This window comes from Rana temporaria, chromosome 1, assembly GCF_905171775.1.
Source record: "Rana temporaria chromosome 1, aRanTem1.1, whole genome shotgun sequence".
Classification (NCBI taxonomy): Eukaryota; Metazoa; Chordata; class Amphibia; order Anura; family Ranidae; genus Rana; species Rana temporaria.
Genome location: NC_053489.1, coordinates 365,558 through 392,126, shown reverse-complemented (window position 1 = coordinate 392,126; position 26,569 = coordinate 365,558). Strand labels below are relative to the sequence as shown.

Genomic DNA, 26,569 nt, shown 5'->3' with positions numbered 1-26,569 from the left:
TCTCTGTAGAACCGTCATGTGATTTCTGTAGAACCGCTGTGTGCCCGGCCCCCCTCTCCCTCCCCCAGCCCATGTCCCAGATACACGTACTGAGAATTTCCTTGTTACTTTGTTACAGACTTTAGAAGAGAACCTGTCACTGAGATCCCCGGAGGAGGAGCAAAAGAAGAGGCGGAGCTTGGCAATAAAGATTTATTATAATATAATACTCTGTTAGTAATTATTTGGTAAGGCCGTTTATAATCATAAAGCTTTAATTCTCTCACTGCCGGGAGCCAATAGATTGTGTCCCCCCCCCAAGGCTGTGTGTGCGCCCCCAACATCCGTCACCTGCAGAGGGAGGGGCAGACCTCATACCCTATAGTCACCCTGCAGCGGAAGAACAGTCCCCCATATCCAATGGTCCGTATCACCCTTCAGGGGGAGGGCAGATCCAATATTCTATAGTCACCCTGCAGGGGAAGGGACAGATCTCATACCCTATACTCGCCCTGCAGTGGGAGGGGCAGACCTCAAACCCTATAGTCACCCTGCAGGGGGAGGGGCAGACCCCAATCACCCTGTAGAGGGAGGGACAGACTTCATATCCTATAGTCACCCTGCAGAGGGAGGGACAGCCCTCATACCCTATAGCAGTGATGGCGAACCTTGGCACCCCAGATGTTTTGGAACTAAATTTCCCATGATGCTCATCTACACTGCAGAGTGCAAGAGCATTATGGGAAATGTAGTTCCAAAACATCTGGGGTGCCAAGGTTCGCCATCACTGCCCTATAGTCACCCTGCAGGAGGAGGGGCATACCCCAATCACCTTGTAGAGGGAGGGGCAGACCTCATATTCTATAGTCACCCTGTAGGGAGGGGCAGACCTCATACCCTATAGTCACCCTGCAGGGGGAGGGGCAGACCTCATACCCTATAGTCACCCTGCAGAGGGAGGGACAGACCTCATACCCTATAGTCACCCTGCAGAAGGGAGGGACATACCTCATACCCTATAGTCACCCTGCAGAGGGAGGGACAGACCTCATACCCTATAGTCACCCCGCAGGGAGAGGGGAATACCCCAGTCACCCTGTAGAGGGAGGGACAGACTGCATATCCTATAGTCACCCTGCAGGAGGAGGAGCAGACCCCATATTATATAGTCACCTTGCAGGCAGAGGAGTAGACCCCTTATCCTATTATCACCCTGCAGAGGGAGGGACAGACCTCATACCCTATAGTCACCCTGCAGTGGGAGGGGTAAACCTCATACCCTATAGTCACCCTGCAGGGGGAGGGGCATACCCCAATCACCCTGTAGAGGGAGGGACAGACTGCATATCCTATAGTCACCCTGCAGGAGGAGGAGCAGACCCCATATTATATAGTCACCTTGCAGGCAGAGGAGTAGACCCCTTATCCTATTATCACCCTGCAGACCCCATATCCTATAGTCACCCTGCAGTAGGAGGGGCATATTCCCGGTCTCACAGCTCCCATCAGTCACCCTGCAGTAGGAGGGGCATATTCCGGGTCTCACAGCTCCCATCAGTCACCCTGCAGTAGGAGGGGCATATTCCCGGTCTCACAGCTCCCATCAGTCATCCTGCAGTAGGAGGGGCATATTCCCGGTCTCACAGCTCCCATCAGTCACCCTGCAGTAGAGGGGCATATTCCCAGTCTCACAGCTCCCATCAGTCACCCTGCAGTAGGAGGGGCATATTCCCGGTCTCACAGCTCCCATCAGTCACCCTGCAGTAGGAGGGGCATATTCCTGGTCTCACAGCTCCCATCAGTCACCCTGCAGTAGGAGGGGCAAATTCCCTGCAGTAGGCGGTGCTGAAAGGTCATGTAAACTCTGTGCAGCCATGACACCTTTCTGAGGGAGGGGCTTCAAGTCTGGGTGTCATTGGTGCCCAGCAGTGGGTGGCACAATAATAATAATAATAATAATAATAATATAGCTTGTTTTTCATCGCCCTTCAGTGGATTGGGAGGGACTCGGTATAAATGTATATAATATCTCGGGTTCCGCTCTCCCATGTGAAGGAAGACTCGTCCACATCTTGCTGTTCAGTCTTTGAACAAACTGTAGGTTACCCTGAGGTGGGTGGAGCGCGCTGGGTGTGTCAGTGTTACTTGGAGGATGCGGTATGTTATTTTTGTATGTGAATAATAAGTAGGGCGTCACTCCATGTTTGGGAATGGGGCGTCCACAGTACATACCAACCAGAGCCAAGGCCTGACACATGGGTGCCCTTTGGACTCTTGGTTCTGGTCTCTCACCCCCATCCGACACTCTGGTCATGTGATCAGACGGGGTCACACCTGACTCTGCAGCCAGTTTCGGGGGTCCAGTTTGGTTCTAAGGCTCCTAATGTTCTTGCGGTTTTGTCCCCCCTTCTCTGAGTCCGGGTGCTGCGCCCGCTGCTGCTCGAGTTCCTGGCCTCCGGGTGAGGACTGTCATCTCCTCCGGAGGACTCTTGGCCCGTAGACTGTTGGTCGGCCATCCTCAGCCCCCGGTTCTTAAGGGACGTCAGTTTGGCATCCAGGGAGGGTGCGGGGACGAAGCCTGGAAGTCTGACCTGGAGGACTGTCACAATCGGAGGACGAGGAGCGGGAAGGACGTTCAGGGTTGGGGCTGTTGAAGAAAGACGTCCAGGGAGGCGGATCCAGACCCCTCTGTATCTCAAACTCCTTCATCCGCTGGGAGAGGAGGTCGGGAATCGGCCCAGACCCTCAATAGCTGCAAGACAAGAAGAAGAGAATGTGAGGAGCAAAACCCAAAGACACAACCGAGAACATCACTAGAAAAAAAAACAGGAGACACAACCGGAGACCATCACTAGAACAATGTGAGGAGCAAAACCCAGGAGACACACCGGGGACCATCACTAAAACAAAACCCAGGAGACACACCGGGGACCATCACTAGAACAAAACCCAGGAGACACACCGGGGACCATCGCTAGAACAAAACCCAGGAGACACACCGGGAACCATCACTAGAACAAAACCCAGGAGACACACCGGAGACCATCACTAGAACAAAACCCAGGAGACACACCGGGGACCATCACTAGAACAAAACCCAGGAGACACACCGGAGACCATCACTAGAACAAAACCCAGGAGACACACCGGGGACCATCACTAGAACAAAACCCAGGAGACACACCGGAGACCATCACTAGAACAAAACCCAGGAGACACACCGGGGAACATCACTAGAACAAAACCCAGGAGACACACCGGGGAACATCATTAGAACAAAACCCAGGAGACCCACCGGAGACCATCACTAGAACAAAACCCAGGAGACACATCGGGGACCATCACTAGAACAAAACCCAGGAGATACACCGGAACCATCACTAGAACAAAACCCAGGAGACACACCGGGAACATCACTAGAACAAATCCCAGGAGACACACCGAGACCATCACTAGAACAAAACCCAGGAGACACACAACCGGGGAACATCACTAGAACAAAACCCAGGAGACACACCGGGGAACATCACTAGAACAAAACCAGGAGACACACCGGGGAACCTCACTAGAACAAAACCCAGGAGACACACCGGGAAACATCACTAGAACAAAACCCAGGAGACACACCGGGGAACATCACTAGAACAAAACCCAGGCGACACACCGGAGACCATCACTAGAACAAAACCCCCAGAGACCATCACTAGAACAAAACCCAGGAGACACACCGGAGACCATCACTAGAACAAAACCTAGGAGAAAACACCGGAGACCATCACTAGAACAAAACCCAGGAGAAACACCGGAGACCATCACTAGAACAAAACCAGAAGAAACACCGGAGACCATCACTAGAACAAAACCCAGGACACACACCGGAGACCATCACTAGAACAAAACCCAGGAATACACCGGAGACCATCACTAGAACAAAACCCAGGAGATACATCGGAGACCACCACTAGAACAAAACCAGGAGACACACCGGAGACCACCACTAGAACAAAACCCAGGAGATACACCGGAGACCACCACTAGAACAAAACCCAGGAGACACACACCGGTGACCATCACTAGAACAAAACCCAGACGACACACCGAGACCATCACTAGAACACAACCCAGGAGACACACCGGGGACCATCACTAGAACAAAACCAGGAGGACACACGGGGAACATCACTAGAACAAAACCCAGGAGACACACCGAGAACATCACTAGAAAAAAAAAACAGGAGACACACCGGAGACCATCACTAGAACAATGTGAGGAGCAAAACCCAGGAGCACACCGGGGACCATCACTAGAACAAAACCCAGGAGACACACCGGAGACCATCACTAGAACAAAACCCAGGAGACACACCGGGGAACATCACTAGAACAAAACCCAGGAGATACACCGGGACCATCACTAGAACAAAACCAGGAGACACACCGGGGAACATCACTAGAACAAAACCAGGAGACACACCGGAGACCATCACTAGAACAAAACCCAGGAGACACACCGGAGACCATCACTAGAACAAAACCCAGGGACACACCGGAGACCATCACTAGAACAAAACCCAGGAGACACACCGGGACCATCACTAGAAAAAAAAAACAGGAGACACACCGGAGACCATCACTAGAACAAAACCCAGAGACACACCGGGACTATCACTAGAACAAAACCCAGGAGATACACCCGGAGACCATCACTAGAACAAAACCCAGGAGACACACCGGAGAACATCACTAGAACAAAAACCAGGAGACACACCGGGGACCATCACTAGAACAAAACCCAGGAGACACACCGAGACCATCACTAGAACAAAACCCAGGAGACACACCGAAGACCATCACTAGAACAATGTGAGGAGCAAAACCCAGGAGACACAACCGGAGACCATCACTAGAACAAAACCCAGGAGAAACACCGGAGACCATCACAGAACAAAACCCAGGAGACACACCGGAGACCATCACTAGAACAAAACCCAGGAGACACACCGGAGACATCACTAGAACAAAACCCAGGAGATACACCGGAGAACCATCACTAGAACAAAACCCAGGAGACACACCGGAGAACATCACTAGAACAAAACCCAGAGACACACCAGAGAACATCACTAGAAACAAAACCCAGGAGACACACCGGGGACCATCACTAGAACAAAAACCCCCGGAGATACACCGGAGACCATCACTAGAACAAAACCCAGGAGAAACACCGAGACCATCACTAGAACAAAACCCAGGAGACCATCACTAGAACAAAACCCAGGAGATACACCGGAGACCATCACTAGAACAAAACCCAGGAGACACAACCGGAGTACATCACTAGAACAAAACCCAGGAGGTACACCGGAGACCATCACTAGAACAAAACCCAGGAGACACACCGGAGACCATCACTAAACACAAAACCCAGGAGACACACCGAGACCATCACTAGAACAAAACCCAGGAGACACACCGGAGACCATCACTAGAAAAAAAACCCAGGAGACACACCGGAGACCATCACTAGAACAAAACCCAGGAGACACACCGGAGACCATCACTAGAACAAAACCCAGGAGACACACCGGAGACCATCACTAGAACAAAACCCAGGAGACACACCAGGGAACCATCACTAGAACAAAACCCCCGGAGACCACCACTAGAACAAAACCCAGGAGACACACCGGAGACCATCACTAGAACAAAACCCCAGAAGACACACCGGAGAACATCACTAGAACAAAACCCAGGAGACACACCAGAGACCATCACTAGAACAAAACCAGGAGACACACCGGAGACCATCACTTGAACAAAACCCAGGAGACACACCAGAGACCATCACTAAACAAAACCCAGGAGACACACCGGAGACCATCACTAGAACAAAACCCAGGAGACACACCGGAGACCAGTCACTAGAAAAAAAAACCTGGAGACACACCGGGGACCATCACTAGAACAAAACCCAGGAGATACACCGGAGACCATCACTAGAACAAAACCCCGGAGACACACCGGAGACCATCACTAGAAACTAAACCCAGGAGACACACCGGGGACCATCACTAGAACAAAACCCAGGAGACACACCGGGGACCATCACTAGAAAAAAAAAAACAGGAGACACACCGGAGACCAACACTAGAACAAAACCCAGGAGACACACCGGAGACCATCACTAGAACAAAACCCAGGAGATACAACCGGGGACCATCACTAGAACAAAACCCAGGAGACACACCGGAGACCATCACTAGAACAAAACCCCAGGAGACACAACCGGGGAACATCACTAGAACAAAACCCAGGAGACACAACCCGGAGACCATCCACTAGAACAAAACCCCAGGAGACACACCGGGGAACGTCACTAGAAACAAAACCCGGAGACACACCGGAGACCATCACTAGAACAAAACCCAGGAGACACACCGGAGACCATCACTAGAACAAAACCCAGGAGGACACACCTTGGACCATCACTAGAACAAAACCCAGGAGACACACCGGAGACCATCACTAGAACAAAACCCAGGAGACACACTGGGGACCATCACTAGAACAAAACCCAGGAGACACACACGGAGACCATCACTAGAACAAAACCCAAGAGACACACCGAGACCATCACTAGAACAAAACCCAGGAGACACACCAGAGGACCATCACTAGAACAAAACCCAGGAGACACACCAGAGACTATCACTAGAACAAAACCCAGGAGACACACCGGGGACCATCACTAGAACAATGTGAGGAGCAAAACCCAGGAGACACTCCGGAGAACATCACTAGAACAATGTGAGGAGCAAAACCCAGGAGACACACCGGGGACCATCACTAGAACAAAACCCAGGAGACACACCGGAGAACATCACTAGAACAAAACCCAGGAGACACACCGAGACCATCACTAGAACAAAACCCCAGGAGACACACCGGGGAACGTCACTAGAACAAAACCCAGGAGACACACCGGAGACCATCACTAGAACAAAACCAGGAGACACACCGGAGACCATCACTAGAACAAAACCCAGAGACACACGGGGACCATCACTAGAACAAAACCCAGGAGATACACCGGAGACCATCACTAGAACAAAACCCAGGAGACACACCGGAGACCATCACTAGAACAAAACCCCAGGAGACACACCGGAGACCATCACTAGAACAAAACCCAGGAGACACAACGGAGACCATCACTAGAACAAAACCCAGGAGACACACCGGAGACCATCACTAGAACAAAACCCAGGAGACACACCAGAGACCATCACTAGAACAAAACCCAGGAGACACACCAGAGACCATCACTAGAACAAAACCCAGGAGACACACCGGGGACCATCACTAGAACAAAACCCAGGAGACACACCGGAGACCATCACTAGAACAAAACCCAGGAGACACACCGGAGAACATCACTAGAACAAAACCCAGGAGACACACCGAGACCATCACTAGAACGAAAAACCCAGGAGACACACCGGAGACCATCACTAGAACAAAACCCAGGAGACACACCCGGGGACCATCACTAGAACAAAACCCAGGAGACACACCAGAGAACATCACTAGAACAAAACCCAGGAGATACACCGGGGACCATCACTAGAACAAAACCCAGGAGACACACCGGAGACCATCACTAGAACAAAACCCCAGGAGACACACCGGGGACCATCACTAGAACAAAACCCAGGAGACCCACCAGAGAACATCACTAGAACAAAACCCAGGAGACACACCGGGGACCATCACTAGAACAAAACCCAGGAGACACACCGGAGACCATCACTAGAACAAAACCCAGGAGACACACCGGAGACCATCACTAGAACAAAACCCAGGAGACACACCGGGGACCATCACTAGAACAAAACCCAGGAGATACCAATGATGGGACACTATTCCTCCCACTGACACTAAGGATGGGACACTATTCCTCCCACCAGGTGGGGGGATGAGAGATAGACAGACAGACATTGGGTGGGAGGGGGGATAGATAAATATACAGACAGATGAGAGAGGGACCTCCGATCACCTCCTCTGGAATAAGCCGTTCAGTTTTGGTCCCCCCCCCCCGTTTCTTGGAAAGGATATCAGGGAACTGGAGAAAGCACGCAGAAGGGCTGCTTGATGACCTCATTTCATGGCTTCACAAGGTTGTTCCGTTCCGTAAGGATAAGACCCGCGGAACCCAGAGCAGCCATTCAGAGCGCAGATTACTGGGAGTGGGGGAGGGGTCACATCACTAGGAGATGATGGTTATCAGTTGGGAGGACCCTCCCTCCCCCCGACTTCCTGTCCCGGTGACAACCATTGTATAAGGTGTCAGCAGAACAGGAAGTCAGGGGACACAGACAGGAAGGAGAATCTCGTCTTTCTCAGTTTGGCTGAAGCTCCACATTAATGTAAACCCTGAACATAGCCGGAGCCGCCCCCCCCCCTGAGCTCACCCCGGGGGGGGGGCAGAGGCCGTGTGTGATATATAGGATATATATATGTACGTTGTATTCCAGACACAGGGGGCCCCGGGGGCCACAATACAAACCTGTCGCTGTAATAGGTGCAGAGCAGGGAGCGGATCTCTGCAGAGACGGCATTGTCCTGCAGCAGGAGGCCCTCCGCATTGGCCGGAGCAGATAAGGCTAAGGGGGGAGGGGAGCAGAGACATGCAGACACAGGAAAGAGAAGAAAAAACTGTTAAAGTGCATAGAAGAGAAAAACTGAGAGTGTTAGAGAGCATGGGGGGGCAGCAGAGTGTTAGAGACTGTTGGAGAGCATGGGGGGGGGGCAGCAGAGTGTTAGAGTGCATGTAGGAGAGAGCAGAGTGTTAGAGATCATTAGACTGCATGGAGGAGACAGCAGAGTGTTAGAGTGCATGGAGGAGACAGCAGAGTGTTAGAGTGCATGGAGGAGACAGCAGAGTGTTAGAGTGCATGGAGGAGACAGCAGATAGTGTTAGAGATCATTAGAGTGCATGGAGGAGACAGCAGAGTGTTAGAGTGCATGGAGGAGACAGCAGAGTGTTAGAGTTGATGGAGGAGAGCAGAGAGTGTTAGAGACCATTAGAGTGCATGGAGGGGACAGCAGAGTGTTAGAGACCATAGAGTGCATGGAGGGGACAGCAGAGTGTTAGAGACCAATAGAGTGCATGGAGGAGACAGCAGACTGTTAGAGTGCATGGAGTAGACAGCAGAGTGTTAGAGAGCATGGAGGGGACAGCAGACTGTTAGAGTGCATGGAGGAGACAGCAGAGTGTAGAGAGCATGGAGGAGACAGCAGAGTGTAAGAGTGCATGGAGGAGACAGCAGAGTGTTAGAGACCATTAGACTGCATGGAGGAGACAGCAGAGTGTTAGAGTGCATGGAGGAGAGGAGACAGCAGAGTGTTAGAGTGCATGGAGGAGAGAGCAGAGTGTTAGAGAGCATGGAGGAGAGCAGAGACTGTTAGAGTGCATGGAGGAGAGAGCAGAGTGTTAGAGAGCATGGAGGAGAGCAGAGACTGTTAGAGTGCATGGAGGAGAGAGCAGAGTGTTAGAGAGCATGGAGGAGAGCAGAGACTGTTAGAGTGCATGGAGGAGAGAGCAGAGTGTTAGAGAGCATGGAGGAGAGCAGAGACTGTTAGAGTGCATGGAGGGGACAGCAGAGTGTTAGAGACCATTAGAGTGCATGGAGGAGAGAGCAGAGTGAAGAGTGCATGGAGGAGACAGCAGAGTGTTAGAGACCATTAGAGTGCATGGAGGAGAGAGCAGAGTGATAGAGTGCATGGAGGAGACAGCAGAGTGTTAGAGACTATTAGAGTGCATGGAGGAGAGCAGAGTGTTAAAGAGCATGGAGGAGAGCAGAGAGTGTTAGAGACTGTTGGAGAGTAGTAAACCCTGGACTGATGTGTGTGGGGCCCCTTAGAACATTACCCAGAAGGCCTTGCTGCTTACCCATTTCATGGTAGAGGGAGCCCTGCTTGGCCATAGCGAGGGTGGTCCTCTTGGGCGGGGTTGTCTCGATCTTCATGAGGTCATCACAGCACTGCTTCCACTGACCTGGGAGGGGCCACAGAGAGAGGCGGGATCAGTTGTGAGAAGTATACAGAGTGTTACGCCCGGACCCCGCCCCCCACATACTCATGTCATAGAAGTGCTGCCAGAAGGCCTCCATCCATCGGCGCAGCTCCTCCCGGCCCTCCGCCCTGGCGTGGTGCGTCACCTCCTCGCTGCCGTACCGGTTGGTGATGGACAGGCTTTGCGCCTGGTTCTGTCCTTCGCGGTCTGAGCAGCGGATTCTGGTCTCCTGTGTGGGGGCGGGACAAAGACAACGTCACACCTTGATGTCCTCCCCTCCCCTCCCCCCATGACTAGAAGTGTCCTAAGTGACCTCTGACCTTATTGACGAAGACGGTGAGTTCCGGTTCCGGGGAGGCCGACCCTTTCTCACAGGGCTGCGTATAGCACAGCAAGCGGCATCCTCGCAGCACGCAGTACATCCGCTGCCATCCCGCCTGCCCCCGCGCCTGCCAGGGCCAAGAGAAATAAACCAATCAGAGCTGGAAGGTTTACCCCGCCCACAATGGTCTGCTACCAATCTGCATCTGGAAAGAATCACCTCGCCCCCAGAGGACAAAACCATCACCCCCTAGAGGGGTATCGTCACCCCAAGAGGGGAGTATTGTCACCCCCCCGAGGAGCACTATCAACTACCCACTGGGGAGAGTATTGTCACTCCCCCGAGGAGCACTATCAACTACCTACTGGAGGAGAGTATCATCATCTCCGGAGAGAATATCGTCACCTCAAGGGGGGAGTATGGTCACCCCCGAAAGGAGAATATCATCACCACCGAAGAAGAGTATTTTCATCCTCCCCTGAAGGATGGTATCTTCACCCCTGGGGACCATATCATCAACCCCCCCAACCTGAGGAGAGTATTATTACCATTAGAGGAGAGTATTTCACCCCCAGAAAACAGTATCATCACCCCTGGGGAAGAATATCATCACCTCCAGAGGAGAATATCTTTGCCCGCAGAGGAGAGTATCTTCCCACCCCCTGGAGGAGAATATCATCACCCTGTCACCCCAGTAGAGAAAATCCTTACCCTAGGAGGAGTATCGTCACCCCCGAAGGAGAGTTTTTTCACCCCCGAGGAGCACTTTCACTACCCACTGGAGGAGAGTATTGTCATTGTCAGTATTTTGACCCACTACGGAGAGTATTTTCATCCCCTGGAGGATGGTATCTTCACCCCCTGGGGAAGAAAATCATCACCTCTGGGGGAGAGTATATCACTCCCTGAGGACCGTATCATCAAACCCCCCCAACCTGAGGAGAGTATTATTACCCTTAGAGGAGAGTATTTTCACCTCCAGAGGAGAGTTTCATCACCCCGTCACCCCCAGTAGGAGAGTATTATCACCCCCGGTAGGAGAGTATTATCACCCTTAGAGGAGTATCGTCATCCCCCAGAGGAGCCCTATCAACTACCCACGTGGGAGAGTATCATCACCCCTGAGGACTGTATCGTCAACCACCCCCCCCCCCCCAACTTGAGGAGAGTATCATTACCCTTAGAGGAGGGTATTTTTATCCCCAGAAGAAAATATCTTCACCCCCAGAGGAGAGTATCATCACCTCGTCATCCCCAGGGAAGAGTATTATCACCCCCAGAGGAGAAAATTATCACCGCTAGAGGAGAGTTTTGTCACCCCCAGTGGAGCCCTGTCAACTACCCACTGGAGGAGAGTATCATCACTCCCTGAGGACCGTATTGTCAACCCCCCCCCCCAACCTGAGGAGAGTATCATTACCCTTAGAGGAGAGTATTTTACCCCTGGGAAAGAATATCATCACTCCCAGAAGAGAATTTCTTCAACTCCAGAGAGAGTATCATCACCTTGTCACCCCCCAGGGGAGAGTATTATCACCCCCAGAGGTTTATCGTCACCCCGGAGGAGAGTATCTTCAACCCCAAGGGGGGGTATTGTCACACCCGGAGGAGAGTATCCCCCCCCCCCCAGAGGAGAGTATCATCACCTTGTCATCCCCCAGGGGAGAGTCTTATCACCCCCAGAGGTTATCGTCACCCCCGGAGGAGAGTATTTCCCCCCCCCCCCGAGGAGAGGATCATCACCCCAGGGGAGGAATGTTATCACCTCCAGAGGAGATTATTTTCAGCCCCCCCCCCCATGGAGCAGAGTATTGTCACCCCCACAGAAAAGTATGTTCAGCCCCGGATCTCTCACCTGGATCTGCAGATACCCGGATATCATATCTTGGTTCATACAGTCAGGCTGTGCTGTAAGGCGGCAGCACACACTTCCGTACAGCGGCAGCCAACAGGAGCTCTCATCTACAACACAGAGAGGAGTCTATAATATATACTATATACCCTGATACCACTGCAATATACTGCTGTATACATTGTATGTACAGTACCGTCATTTCCTACAAGAGGGCGCCCTTTATTGTTCCCCAGTTATTCATCATTTTCATCATTTACCACAAGGGGGCGCACTCATCCTTCCCCAAATATTCATCATTCTAATTATTCCCCACAAGGGGACGCTCCCATCATTCTCACCATTCCCCACAAGGGGGCGCTCTCATCATTCCTCAAATATTCATCATTCTCATTATTCCCCACAAGGGGACGCTCTCATCATTCCCCACAAGGGGGCGCTCTCATCCTTCCCCAAATATTCATCATTCTCATTATTCCCTACAAGGGGATGCTCCCATCATTCTCACCATTCCCCACAAGGGGGCGCTCTCATCATTCCTGAACTACCCATCATTCTCATCATTTACCACAAGGGGGCGCTCTCAGCCTTCCCCAAATATTCATCATTCTCATTATTCCCCACAAGGGGGCGCTCCCATCATTCTCATTATTCCCCACAAGGGGGCGTGCTCATCATTCCTGAACTACCCATCATTCTCATCATTTACCACAAGGGGGCGCTCTCATCATTTCCTGAACTACCCATCATTCTCATCATTTACCACAAGGGACACTCCCATCATTTCTCAAATATTCATCATTCTCATCATTTACCACAAGGGGGCGCTCTCATCATTCTCGCCATTCCCCACAAGGGGGCGCTCTCATCATTCCTGAACTACCCATTATTCTCATCATTCCCCACAAGGGGGCGCTCTCATCATTCCTCAAATAACCATCATTCTCATCCTTTACCACAAGGGGGCGCTCTCATCATTCCTCAAATAACCATCATTCTGATCATTCCCCACCAGAGACTGTGGGGACGTTTCTGATGATGAAGATACAAAACATCTATTATGGGATGGTTGTACTGGAATCTCCTTGCCTCCAACCCTCAATAACAAATTCAGTTGGGCATCTTTAGTGATTTACCTGAACTGTTCATAGTGAGGTCGTGAGTGCGGAAGCCGTCCTGGACATCAGCCAGGGTTAGTTTGGTGTGGGCCAGCAGCAGGAACTTTGGACCCCTGAAACAGAAGAGAGGAAACATATAGAACATTCCGGATCGATAGATGTGACCCCCCTCCCGTCACTCAGCACATGACCTCAAAGCCCCCACCAATAATAATAATAGAGAGGGGCCTTTTAAAGACTCCAAAACGTTGCCTTACTGCATGTGACATATTAGGGGTGTCCGGTTCCGACTCGAGCAGGAGTGTCCCCTGGCTAAAATGTAGTGTTTGTGGGAAAGTTGTAGTCACCCTGATCTATATTATTCTATCTGGGATCATTAGGTTTCTCCTAAGTCTGGGATATTGATTGCTTCTTCCTGCTTCTCTGGTATGTTCTCCAGTAGAATGAGAAGATGCAATGTATTGTGTTATAGTTACATAGGGCAATAGAAATAATAAATAAATTGAAACCCTTCAGCTGGAAGGGTCCTTAAATCAAAGGCTTTGCCTGGAGAGGATGAGTCCAGAGGTCCTTCCCACCCAAGCTTTGCTTGGAGACGATGTGAGTCCAGAGGTCCTTCCCTCCCAGGCTTTGCTTGGAGACGATGTGAGTCCAGAGGTCCTTCCCTCCCAGGCTTTGCTTGGAGACGATGTGAGTCCAGAGGTCCTTCCCTCCCAGGCTTTGCCCAAAGACGATGTGAGTCCAGAGGTCCTTCTCTCCCAGGATTTGCCCAAAGACGATGTGAGACCAGAAGTCCTTCTCTCCCAGGATTTGCCCAAAGATGATGCAAGTCCAGAGGTCCTTCCCTCCCAGGCTTTGCCCAAAGATGATGCGAGTCCAGAGGTCCTTCCCTCCCAGGCTTTGCCCAAAGACAATGTGAGTCCAGAGGTCCTTCCCTCCCAGGCTTTGTCCAAAGACAATGTGAGTCCAGAGGTCCTTCCCTCCCAGGCTTTCCCTGGAGACGATGTGAGTCCAGAGGTCCTTCCCTCCCAGGCTTTGCCCAAAGACGATGTGAGACCAGAGGTCCTTCCCTCCCAGGCTTTGGCCAAAGACAATGTGAGTCCAGAGGTCCTTCCCTCCCAGGCTTTGTCCAAAGACAATGTGAGTCCAGAGGTCCTTCCCTCCCAGGCTTTCCCTGGAGACAATGGGAGTCCAGAGGTCCTTCCCTCCCAGGCTTTGCCCAAAGACGATGTGAGACCAGAGGTCCTTCCCTCCCAGGCTTTGCCTAGAGAAGATGTGAGTCCAGAGGTCCTTCCCTCCCAGGCTTTCCCTGGAGACAATGGGAGTCCAGAGGTCCTTCCTCCCAGGCTTTGCCCAAAGACGATGTGAGACCAGAGGTCCTTCCCTCCCAGGCTTTGCCTAGAGAAGATGTGAGTCCAGAGGTCCTTCCCTCCCAGGCTTTCCCTGGAGACGATGGGAGTCCAGAGGTCCTTCCCTCCCAGGCTTTGCCCAAAGACGATGTGAGACCAGAGGTCCTTCCCTCCCAGGCTTTGTCCAAAGACAATGTGAGACCAGAGGTCCTTCCCTCCCAGGCTTTGCCCAAAGACGATGTGAGTCCAGAGGTCCTTCCCTCCCAGGCTTTGCCCAAAGACAATGTGAGACCAGAGGTCCTTCCCTCCCAGGCTTTGCCCAAAGACGATGTGAATCCAGAGGTCCTTCCCTCCCAGGCTTTGCCCAAAGACGATGGGAGTCCAGAGGTCCTTCTCTCCCAGGCTTTGCCGAAAGATGATGTGAGTCCAGAGGTCCTTCTCTCCCAGGCTTTGCCCAAAGACGATGTGAGTCCAGAGGTCCTTCCCACCCAGGCTTTCCCTGGAGACGATGTGAGTCCAGAGGTCCTTCCCTCCCAGGCTTTCCCTGGAGACGATGTGAGTCCAGAGGTCCTTCCCTCCCAGGCTTTCCCTGGAGACGATGTGAGTCCAGAAGTCCTTCTCTCCCAGGCTTTGCCTAGAGACAATGTGAGACCAGAGGTCCTTCCCTCCCAGGCTTTGCCCAAAGACGATTTCCCTGGAGACGATGTGAGTCCAGGGGTCCTTCCCTCCCAAGCGTTTCCCAAAGAAAGACGATGTGAGTCCAGAGGTCCTTCTCTCCCAGGCTTTGCCCCAAAGACAATGTGAGTCCAGAGGTCCTTCCCTCCCAGGCTTTCCCTGGAGACGATGTGAGTCCAGGGGTCCTTCCCTCCCAAGCGTTTCCCAAAGAAAGACGATGTGAGTCCAGAGGTCCTTCCCTCCCAGGCTTTGCCCAAAGACGATGTAAGTCCAGAGGTCCTTCCCTCCCAGGCTTTGCCCAAAGACGATGTGAGTCCAGAGGTCCTTCCTTCCCAGGCTTTGCCCAAAGACGATGTGAGTCCAGAGGTCCTTCCCTCCCAGGCTTTGCCCAAAGACAATGTGAGTCCAGAGGTCCTTCCCTCCCAGGCTTTGCTTGGAGACGATGTGAGTCCAGAGGTCCTTCCCTCCCAGGCTTTGCCCAAAGACGATGGGAGTCCAGAGGTCCTTCCCTCCCAGGCTTTGCTTGAAGAGGATGCGAGTCCAGAGGTCCTTCCCTCCCAGGCTTTGCCCAAAGACGATGTGAGTCCAGAGGTCCTTCCCACCCAGGCTTTGCCCAAAGACGATGTGTATGTGTGAAGGGTCCAGTCCTTGTCTCGCAGGCCCGCTGCCTGTGGGGGAGTAAAGCTCTGAAAAAAGTGTTTACCTGGGGCCTGAATCTGGTCTTAAGAAACTTGAGTTGGATTGTGCTGGGCAAGAAGGTGGCTACCAGTAAGATGCATCTTCAGAGTTATCTGCTTTGCTGAAGATTGTCCAGGAGAGCTTAGGGGAAGCTGCTTTCCCGGATAGACATGGCTATGTATGGTTGCTCTCATGAATCTTAAAGACCAGTTCCTATTGTGGTATGTAAAGGCCACCAATAAAAGGCTCCGCTGTCATTTGGTGGGGGGGGGGGCTGCAACATAAGAATCTAGGGCCAACAATTTGTTTTGTTGCTCCTAAAAGAACTTCTGTAGCTGAGAAGCTGCCACTAAAGCACTGGAGCCATCACCAACACTGATATTAATGGAAGGATGTTTCTACAAAAAATGAAAAACACCTGCCCTGTTTGTAGGGTCTATTCCTGTATGGAGTGCACATGAATTCATATCAAGTTCAATCCAACAATAGATCGAATTTGTCAAGCTATGGTGATTATTGGCCATAATGGTGGCCATTTCCACCAACGACCCTCAGGTAAGTGTCGAGGCAAACAAAGGGAGGCGCTGCTCTCACAGGGATAAGCAACTGACTCTCTGTGATACTTTTTTCCAGCTTTCCCAGGATTGGGTCAGAGATGAGGATGTGATAGTTCCACCTCCTTCATAGGGGGGTAAACATGCGCCCCAAGCAGATCTGACCTTGTGTACTAACAGCAAAATACTCGAGTATCTTGTACAATGACCTCAGGTTAATGGTAACTCACGGGACACTGGGGACAGGTAGAAGGACGGGGCTTCCTCCTCCATTGCTGCATGCTCCTTCCATGGAAGCTCGTACCCTCCGTCCCGATGAACGGCCCAGGGAGTTGCTCAGTTTGGTGGACAGTCTTCTGGGGGTCCCAGACAGAGAAAAGTCCTCATCCACGGCACAGCTGTACAGCTGGAGACTGAGTTCAAAACCTGGCTCCACGTCCGAGCTGGAGAGAAAAGGCAAAATACAACAGTAATAGAGGGAGCAATAGGAAGGGCTGAGTGAAACTATGACTTTAAGGCAAGATTGGTGATTGGTAATACTACAAAGAATTGGTGATAGGTTGGGAAGTAATACTGGAAGGATTGGTGATAGGTTGGTCAGTAATGCAGGAAGGATTGGTGATAGGTTGGGCAGTAATACAGGAAGGATTGGTGATAGGTTGGTCAGTAATAGAGGAAGGATTGGTGATAGGTTGGGCAGTAATAGAGGAAGGATTGGTGATAGGTTGGGCAGTAATACAGGAAGGATTGGTGATAGGTTGGTCAGTAATGCAGGAAGGATTGGTGATAGGTTGGGCAGTAATACAGGAAGGATTGGTGATAGGTTGGGCAGTAATACAGGAAGGATTGGTGATAGGTTGGGCAATAATGAAGGAAGGATTGGTGATAGGTTGGTCAGTAATAGAGGAAGGATTGGTGATAGGTTGGGCAGTAATAGAGGAAGGATTGGTGATAGGTTGGTCAGTAATGCAGGAAGGATTGGTGATAGGTTGGTCAGTAATAGAGGAAGGATTGGTGATAGGTTGGGCAGTAATAGAGGAAGGATTGGTGATAGGTTGGACAGTAATGCAGGAAGGATTGGTGATAGGTTGGGCAGTAATGCAGGAAGGATTGGTAATAGGTTGGGCAGTAATGCAGGAAGGATTGGTGATAGGTTGGGCAGTAATGCAGGAAGGGTTGGTGATAGGTTGGGCAGTAATGCAGGAAGGGTTAGTGATAGGTTGGGCAGTAATAGAGGAAGGTTTGGTGATAGGTTGGGCAGTAATGCAGGAAGGGTTAGTGATAGGTTGGGCAGTAATAGAGGAAGGATTGGTGATAGGTTGGGCAGTAACAGAGGAAGAATTGGTGATAGGTTGGTCAGTAATGCAGGAAGGGTTGGTGATAGGTTGGGCAGTAATACAGGAAGGATTGGTGATAGGTTGGGCAGTAATGCAGGAAGGGTTAGTGATAGGTTGGGCAGTAATAGAGGAAGGATTGGTGATAGGTTGGGCAGTAATGCAGGAAGGATTGGTGATAGGTTGGGTAGTAATCGAGGAAGGATTGGTGATAGGTTGGTCAGTAATAAAGGAAGGATTGGTGATAGGTTGGGCAGTAATAGAGGAAGGATTGGTGATAGGTTGGGCAGTAATAGAGGAAGGATTGGTGATAGGTTGGGCAGTAATAGAGGAAGGATTGGTGATAGGTTGGGCAGTAATAGAGGAGGGATTGGTGATAGGTTGGGTAGTAATAGAGGAAGGATTGGTGATAGGTTGGGCAGTAATAGAGGAAGGATTGGTGATAGGTTGGGCAGTAATAGAGGAAGGATTGGTGATAGGTTGGGTAGTAATAGAGGAAGGATTGGTGATAGGTTGGGCAGTATGGCAGGAAGGATTGGTGATATGTTGGGCAGTAATGCAGGAAGGATTGGTGATAGGTTGGGCAGTAATGCAGGAAGGATTGGTGATAGGTTGGGCAGTAATAGAGGAAGGATTGGTGATAGGTTGGTTAGTAATAGAGGAAGGATTGGTGATAGGTTGGGCAGTATGGCAGGAAGGGTTGGTGATAGGTTGATAGGCAAAGGATAGTCTGGTAGGGATTGGCTTTCATTGATACTATGACACCATATACTGGATACTCACAAGACAATGGGGTTCTCGAAGCAGATATCTGTGGCTGTCCGATCCACAAAGACCATTTCCGTGTCACAGACCTCCCCTCGGATCTGCAGAGCACAGAACACGGCACAGCGATGGAGCTCTGCAACACACGGAGAGATGGGGGATGAGAACGGTGTGGGGACACGTCTTCTATCTCTTGGAACATTTATTGGGCACAGGGATCGTAGAGCGATCAATTTCCTAATCTGCTTCATTACTAATGTGTGGCCAAGTAAAAGAATCCCTCACCTCCTTTATTCTTGAAGTATTCGCTGTCCTTCCACATGAGGGGAATCCGGAGATCTACAGAGAGATAAAGAATATTGTATACAAAATGGGTCTGGGGAGAAGTACACCCAGAAAAAAAAGGTAAAGAAAACAAGATGGTGGGGTCCTTGACTTCAAAAACATACCCAGAACAGGTCTGGAAAGACGTTTTTTCCTTAGGAAAGATCAAAATGGTGGGGCCCTGGACTTCAGTAACGTATCCAGAATGTGTCTGGGGAAAGGTGTCCACCAAAGAAGGGTCAAGAAGACAAGATGGTGGGGCCTTGAACTTCAGTAACGTAGCCAGAATGCATCTGGGGAAAGGTGTCCACTAAGGAAGAGTCAAGAAGACAAGATGGTGGGGTCCTGTACTTCAGTAATGTATCCAGAATGTGTCTGGGGAAAGGTGTCCACCAAGGAAGAGTCAAGAAGACAAGATGGTGGGGCCCTGGACTTCAGTAACGTATCCAGAATGTGTCTGGGGAAAGGTGTCCACCAAAGAAGGGTCAAGAAGACAAGATGGTGGGGCCTTGAACTTCAGTAACGTAGCCAGAATGCATCTGGGGAAAGGTGTCCACTAAGGAAGAGTCAAGAAGACAAGATGGTGGGGTCCTGTACTTCAGTAATGTATCCAGAACGTGTCTGGGGAAAGGTGTCCACCAAGGAAGGGTCAAGAAGGCAAGATGGTGGGGCCCTGGACTTCAGTAACGTATCCAAAACGTGTCTGGGGAAAGGTGTCCACCAAGGAAGGGTCAAGAAGACAAGATGGTGATGGTGGGGCCCTGTACTTCAGTAACGTATCCAGAACGTGTCTGGGGAAAGGTTTCCACCAAGGAAGAGTCAAGAAGACAAGATGGTGGCGCCCTGTACTTCAGTAACGTATCCAGAATGTGTCTGGGGAAAGGTGTCCACCAAGGAAGGGTCAAGAAGACAAGATGCTGGAGCCCTGGACTTTGGTAACATATCCAGACGTGTCTGAGGAAAGGTGTCCACCAAGGAAGGGTCAAGAAGACAAGATGGTGGGGCCCTGGACTTCAGTAACGTATCCAGAACAGGTCTTAGGAGCGGTATCCCTCTGGGAAAGGTTGAGAAGAGAATATAGTGGAGCCTTCTACTTTGATAGTGTATACAGAACAGGTCTCGGGAGAAGTTTCCTCCAGTGAAAGGTTAGGAAGACAAGATGGTGGGGCCCCGTACTTTAATATTGTATCAATAATAGGTCTGAGAAGAAGCCTTCCCAAGGTAAAGGTGGAGAAGATAAGGGGATGGGGCTCTGAACTTCAGTAACATATCCAGAACAGGTCTGAGGAGAAGCTTCCTCCAGGGAAGGGTTGAGAAGGCAAGATGGTGGGGCCCTGGACTTCGGTAACATATCCAGACGTGTCTGGGGAAAGGTGTCCACCAAGGAAGGGTTGAGAAGACAAGATGGTGGGGCCCTGGACTTCGGTAACATATCCAGACGTGTCTTGGGAAAGGTGTCCGCCAAGGAAGGGTTGAGAAGACAAGATGGTGGGGCCCTGGACTTCGGTAACATATCCAGACGTGTCTTGGGAAAGGTGTCCACCAAGGAAGGGTTGAGAAGACAAGATGGTGGGGCCCTGGACTTCCGTAACGTATCCAGCACAGGTCTAGGGAGAGGTCTCCCCCAGGAAAAGGTGGAGAAGACAAGATGGTGGAGCCCTGGACTTCCATAACGTATCCAGCACAGGTCTAGGGAGAGGTCTCTCCCAGGAAAAGGTTGAGAAGACAAGATGGTGGGGCCCTGGACTTCGGTAACATATCCAGACGTGTCTGGGGAAAGGTGTCCACCAAGGAAGGGTTGAGAAGACAAGATGGTGGGGCCCTGGACTTCGGTAACATATCCAGACGTGTCTTGGGAAAGGTGTCCGCCAAGGAAGGGTTGAGAAGACAAGATGGTGGGGCCCTGGACTTCGGTAACATATCCAGACGTGTCTGGGGAAAGGTGTCCACCAAGGAAGGGTTTAGAAGACAAGATGGTGGGGCCCTGGACTTCCATAACGTATGCAGCACAGGTCTAGGGAGAGGTCTCTCCCAGGAAAAGGTGGAGAAGACAAGATGGTGGGGCCCTGAATCTAGAATGGGTTTGAAGTTGCCTGCAACATGTGAGCAGTGAGCCCTTCATAATGTAAACCACGACCACGTCCTACATCCTGGGAACAGAAGCTCCGCGTTCAGAAGACGAGAGCGACAACAAGCCCACAAAGAGCTTATTAATGGTGGGGCTCTTAGGTGAAGCCGACATGTTTGAGGGGCACTAACCGGCCTCCTTCATCAGGGCTACAAATACCGCCACCTCCTGGAGAGGATTATACGGTGAGAACCAGAAACAGGTAAGGCAGTTATTTCACCGCTCTTTATAAATACTCCTCGTATATAGGATTATATTACATTTATTATTAGTATTGATAACAATAATAATAAATACACAATAATTATAAATGATTTATACACATGCATATTATTATTATTATTATTTGTGATGATATTTCTATTATTTAAGGTTACGATGATGCCGGACATACAGACCTGAGATGGAGAGTTTCCCCTTACAGGGGAGCCGGTCATCCACCGATCCTCCGTCTGAGGGCCTGGAAGACACCAGAGGGTACAAGTCACATACTGAAGGCGGGAACATTGCGTCACATGACATGGAAAACATGGCCGCCGCTATGGGAAGAGCAATTCCATCCAAACTCCATCCAGCTGTTCAGCACAAAAGTCCTGCAGGGGAGTTGCTGCAGCTTTAAGGAGATGGGGCTTCCTCGGGGGCGGGCCTTCTCTCTGTGTGCTGATAGATATATGATCCCAGGGTTGGAGCTCAGAATATGTGTACAACAAATACCTCTCTTCATAACCTTTCCTATCTCAATCTTTGGAAATGTAAACAATCGCTGGCGATCCCGCCATGATGGTCCTTGTTCCAGCACTTCCTGTTACAGGGTGACAACACTCTGTGCCGATCCTGCAATTCTTCCGTTGTCACCCTGTCACACGGGCTTCTGATGGAGGCTACAAGTGGGTTCAAGACACATTACACAGACATGGTCCTCCGCTGTCACCATCAGGAAATCCACCCCGAGGATGGAGAGGGGAGGGGAGGGAAAGGGAGGGGAATGAAGAGGGAAGCTGAGGGAGAGGAGAGGGGAGGGGGAGAGGGTGGGAACAGAGGGGAGGGAAGGGGAGGGAAATGGAGGGAGTGGGGAGGGGAATGAAGAGGGAAGCTGAGGGAGAGGAGAGGGGAGGGGGAGAGGGTGGGAACAGAGGGGGGAGGGGGAGGAGAGGGGAGGGAGTGGGGAGGGGAATGAAGAGGGAAGCTGAGGGAGAGTAGAGGAGGGGGAGAGGGTGGGAACAGAGGTGGAAGGGGGAGGAGAGGGGAGGGTAATGAAGAGGGAAGCTGAGGGAGAGGAGAGGAGAGGGAAGGGGGAGGGAACAGAGGGGGGAGGGTGAGGGGAACGGAGAGGAGAGGGAGAGGGGAATATGGAGGAGAGGGAGAGTGGAATGGAAAGGAGAGGGAGAGGAAAAGGAAGAGGAGGGGAGAGGGAAGAAGAGGGGAATAAAAAGGAGAAAAAGGGAGAGGAGAATACAAAGGAGAGGATATTACAGGAGAGGGAAGAAGAGGGTAATGGAAAAGAGAGGAGAGGAGTGACACAGGTCTTATATATTGAACGGACTGTCCAGAAATGGCAGCAATGGAAGACATTCTGGGTGGTCTCTAGAAATCGATATTCTTTAGGGAGAGGAGAGGGGAATGGAGAGGAGAAATAGGGAGAGGAAAGTAGAGAAGAGGAGAGAGAGAGGGAGAGGAGAGGCGAATGCAGAGGAGAGGAGATGTGAGGGGAATGGAGAGGAGAAATAGGGAGAGGAGAGGAGAGGAAAGGGGAATGGAGAGGAGATGTGAGGGGAATGGAGAGGAGAAATAGGGAGAGGAGAGGAGAGGGGAATGGAGAGGAGAAATAGGGAGAGGAAAGTAGAGAAGAGGAGAGAGAGAGGGAAAGGAGAGGCGAATGCAGAGGAGAGGCGAATACAGAGGAGAGGAGATGTGAGGGGAATGGAGAGGAGAAATAGGGAGAGGAGAGGAGAGGAGAGGGGAATGGAGAGGAGATGTGAGGGGAATGGAGAGGAGAAATAGGGAGAGGAGAGGAGAGGGGAATGGAGAGGAGAGGAGATGTGAGGGGAATGGAGAGGAGAAATAGGGAGAGAAGAGGAGAGGAGAGGGGAATGGAGAGGAGAGGAGAAATAGGGAGAGGAGAGAGAGTGAGAGAATACAGAGGATAGGATAGGATAGGAGAGGAGAGGGAGAGGGGGAATGGAAAGGAGAGGAGTGACACAGGTCTTATATATTGAACTGACTGTCAAGAAATGACAGCAATGGAAGACATTCTGGGTGAGCTCTAGAAATCGATATTCTTTAGGGAGAGGAGAGGGAGTAGAGAAGAGAAGGGAAGGTGAGTGGAATGGAGAGGGAGAGGAGATGTGAGGGGAATGGAGAGGAGAAATAGGGAGAGGAGAGGAGAGGGGGGAGAGGAGAATACATAGTTACATAGTTACATAGTTACATAGTTAGTCAGGTTGAAAAAAGACACAAGTCCATCCAGTTCAACCACAAAAAATAAAAACAAAAAAAACAAAAAAACACGGTACAATCCCATACACCCAACTCCATACCCACAGTTGATCCAGAGGAAGGCACAGGAGAGGAGAGGAGAGAGAAGAGAAGAGAAGAGAAGAGAAGAGAAGAGAAGAGAAGAGAAGAGAAGAGAAGAGAAGAGAAGAGAAGAGGAGAGGAGAGGATAGAGGGAGGGGAGAATAAAGAGGAGAGGACAGGAGAGGGGAATAGAGAGGAGAGGGAGAGGAGAATACAGAGGAGAGGGGAATAGAGAGGAGAGGAGAGGGGGGAGAGGAGAATACAGAGGAGAGGAGAGAAGAGAATAAAGAGGAGAGGACAGGAGAGGGGAATACAGAGGAGAGGGAGAGGGGAATGGAAAGGAGAAGAGAGAGGAGAATACAGAGGATAGGACAAGAGAGGAAAGGAGAGGAGAGGGTGGAATGGAAAGGAGAGGAGGGGGAGAGGAGAGGAGTGACACAGGTCTTATATATTGAACTGATTGTCCAGAAATGACAGCAATGGAAGACATTCTGGGTGAGCTCTGGATTTGAGATATTTCAGATGTTGGGGGGAGGTATTTCCCTGCGCACAGCTCACTTCCTGCCTGCTAATCCCACACCAGACACATGGAGCTGAGATTCCTGATAACACCCAATGAGGGGAGGTATTTCCCTGCGCACAGCTCACTTCCTGTCTTTGCCCCCACTGGGGAGATACTTCCTGTCTACTTGTCCTGGTGTCACCGAGACAGAAAATGAAGGGAAATCCAAAATGTTACACTTATCAGTGGGACGGGAATAGAATGGAAATAAGAGGAGATTTTTCTTTACAATCACTTTCAGTCGTGCCTCTGGGACAGGAAGTGAGGAGAAATCTCCCCAATGGTTCACAGAATGCAAACAAACCTGAGAGGGGCTTCATCCCGTCACTGATCTCTCAGTCTCTTGTAGATCCCTCTGTATCTCCTGAATCCCTCTGTCCTCCAAGATCCCGTCACCTCCCCAGATCTCAATAATCCCTCTGAGATCCCTTTCTCTACGATCCTCTTATCCCTCTTTGATTCCTTTTGACCCCTTTTGTCTCTATGTCCCTCCAGAACCCCTCTGTATCCCTCTAACCCCCTACCTCCTATGATGAGGAGAGGGGTCGGACCCACCTTCTATGACGAGGAGGGGGGTTGGCCCTACCTCCTATGATGAGGAGAGGGGTTGGCCCTACCTCCTATGATGAGGAAGGGGGTCGGACCCACCTTCTATGATGAGGAGAAGGGTTGGACCCACCTTCTATGATGAGGAGAGGGGTCGGACACACCTCCCATGATAAGGAGAGGGGTCGGACTCAACTCCCATGATAAGGAGAGGGGTCGGACCCACCTTCTATGATGAGGAGAGGGGTCGGACCTACCTCCTATGATGAGGAGAGGGGTTGGACCTACCTCCTATGATGAGGAGAGGGGTTGGACCCACCTCCTATGATGAGGAGAGGGGTTGGACCCACCTTCTATGATGAGGAGAGGGGTTGGACCCACCTCCTATGATGAGGAGAGGGGTCGGACTCACCTCCTATGATGAGGAGAGGGGTCGGACCCACCTTCTATGATGAGGAGAGGGGTCGGACCTACCTCCTATGATGAGGAGAGGGGTCGGAGCCACCTCCTATGATGAGGAGAGGGGTCGGACCCACCTTCTATGATGAGGAGAGGGGTCGGACCCACCTCCCATGATGAGGAGATTGGTCGGACCCACCTCCTATGATGAGGAGAGGGGTCGGACCCACCTTCTATGATGAGGAGAGGGGTCGGACCCACCTCCTATGATGAGGAGAGGGGTTGGACCCACCTCCTATGATGAGGAGAGGGGTCGGACCCACCTCCTATGATGAGGAGAGGGGTTGGACCCACCTCCTATGATGAGGAGAGGGGTCGGACCCACCTCCTATGATGAGGAGAGGGGTCGGACCCACCTTCTATGATGAGGAGAGGGGTCGGACCCACCTCCTATGATGAGGAGAGGGGTCGGACCCACCTCCTATGATGAGGAGAGGGGTCGGACCCACCTCCTATGATGAGGAGAGGGGTTGGACCCACCTCCTATGATGAGGAGAGGGGTCGGACCCACCTCCTATGATGAGGAGAGGGGTTGGACCCACCTGCTATGATGAGGAGAGGGGTCGGACCTACCTCCTATGATGAGGAGAGGGGTTGGACCCACCTCCTATGATGAGGAGAGGGGTTGGACCCACCTCCTATGATGAGGAGAGGGGTTGGACCCACCTCCTATGATGAGGAGAGGGGTTGGACCCACCTCCTATGATGAGGAGAGGGGTCGGACCCACCTCCTATGATGAGGAGAGGGGTCGGACCCACCTTCTATGATGAGGAGAGGGGTCGGAGCCACCTCCTATGATGAGGAGAGGGGTCGGACCTACCTCCTATGATGAGGAGAGGGGTTGGACCCACCTCCTATGATGAGGAGAGGGGTCGGACCCACCTCCTATGATGAGGAGAGGGGTTGGACCCACCTCCTATGATGAGGAGAGGGGTTGGACCCACCTCCTATGATGAGGAGAGGGGTCGGAGCCACCTCCTATGATGAGGAGAGGGGTCGGACCTACCTCCTATGATGAGGAGAGGGGTTGGACCCACCTCCTATGATGAGGAGAGGGGTCGGACCCACCTCCTATGATGAGGAGAGGGGTCGGAGCCACCTCCTATGATGAGGAGAGGGGTCGGAGCCACCTTCTATGATGAGGAGAGGGGTCGGAGCCACCTCCTATGATGAAGAGAGGGGTCGGAGCCACCTCCTATGATGAGGAGAGGGGTCGGAGCCACCTCCTATGATGAGGAGAGGGGTCGAACCCACCTCTCATGATGAGGAGAGGGGTCGGACCCACCTTCTATGATAAGGAGAGGGGTCGGACACACCTCCTATGATGAGGA

General features: G+C 51.5%; 1 protein-coding gene across 8 annotated transcripts in view; it reads right to left on the bottom strand.

Moving 5' to 3' along the window:
- Positions 1–178: 178 nt before the first annotated feature.
- RTKN (rhotekin) overlaps positions 179–26,569 on the bottom strand; it is a 102,318-nt gene continuing 75,927 nt past the window's right edge. For 4 of the 8 annotated variants that reach the window (XM_040328972.1, XM_040329237.1, XM_040328893.1 and 1 more), the window contains exons 3-13: positions 21,552–21,613; positions 18,987–19,040; positions 18,720–18,837; positions 16,833–17,045; positions 13,365–13,459; positions 12,232–12,338; positions 10,375–10,503; positions 10,118–10,283; positions 9,932–10,036; positions 8,546–8,642; positions 2,643–2,731 (exon numbers count right to left, since the gene is read on the bottom strand). In XM_040328972.1, coding sequence (XP_040184906.1) covers positions 2,725–2,731; positions 8,546–8,642; positions 9,932–10,036; positions 10,118–10,283; positions 10,375–10,503; positions 12,232–12,338; positions 13,365–13,459; positions 16,833–17,045; positions 18,720–18,837; positions 18,987–19,040; positions 21,552–21,613 — 1,153 coding nt within the window. In that variant the 3' untranslated portion in view covers positions 2,643–2,724. Of the gene's footprint in view, positions 512–793; positions 2,732–8,545; positions 8,643–9,931; positions 10,037–10,117; positions 10,284–10,374; positions 10,504–12,231; positions 12,339–13,364; positions 13,460–16,832; positions 17,046–18,719; positions 18,838–18,986; positions 19,041–21,551; positions 21,614–26,569 lie in introns of those variants that run through there. The other 4 variants (XR_005744226.1, XR_005744228.1, XR_005744230.1 and 1 more) reach the window with 4 other exon arrangements.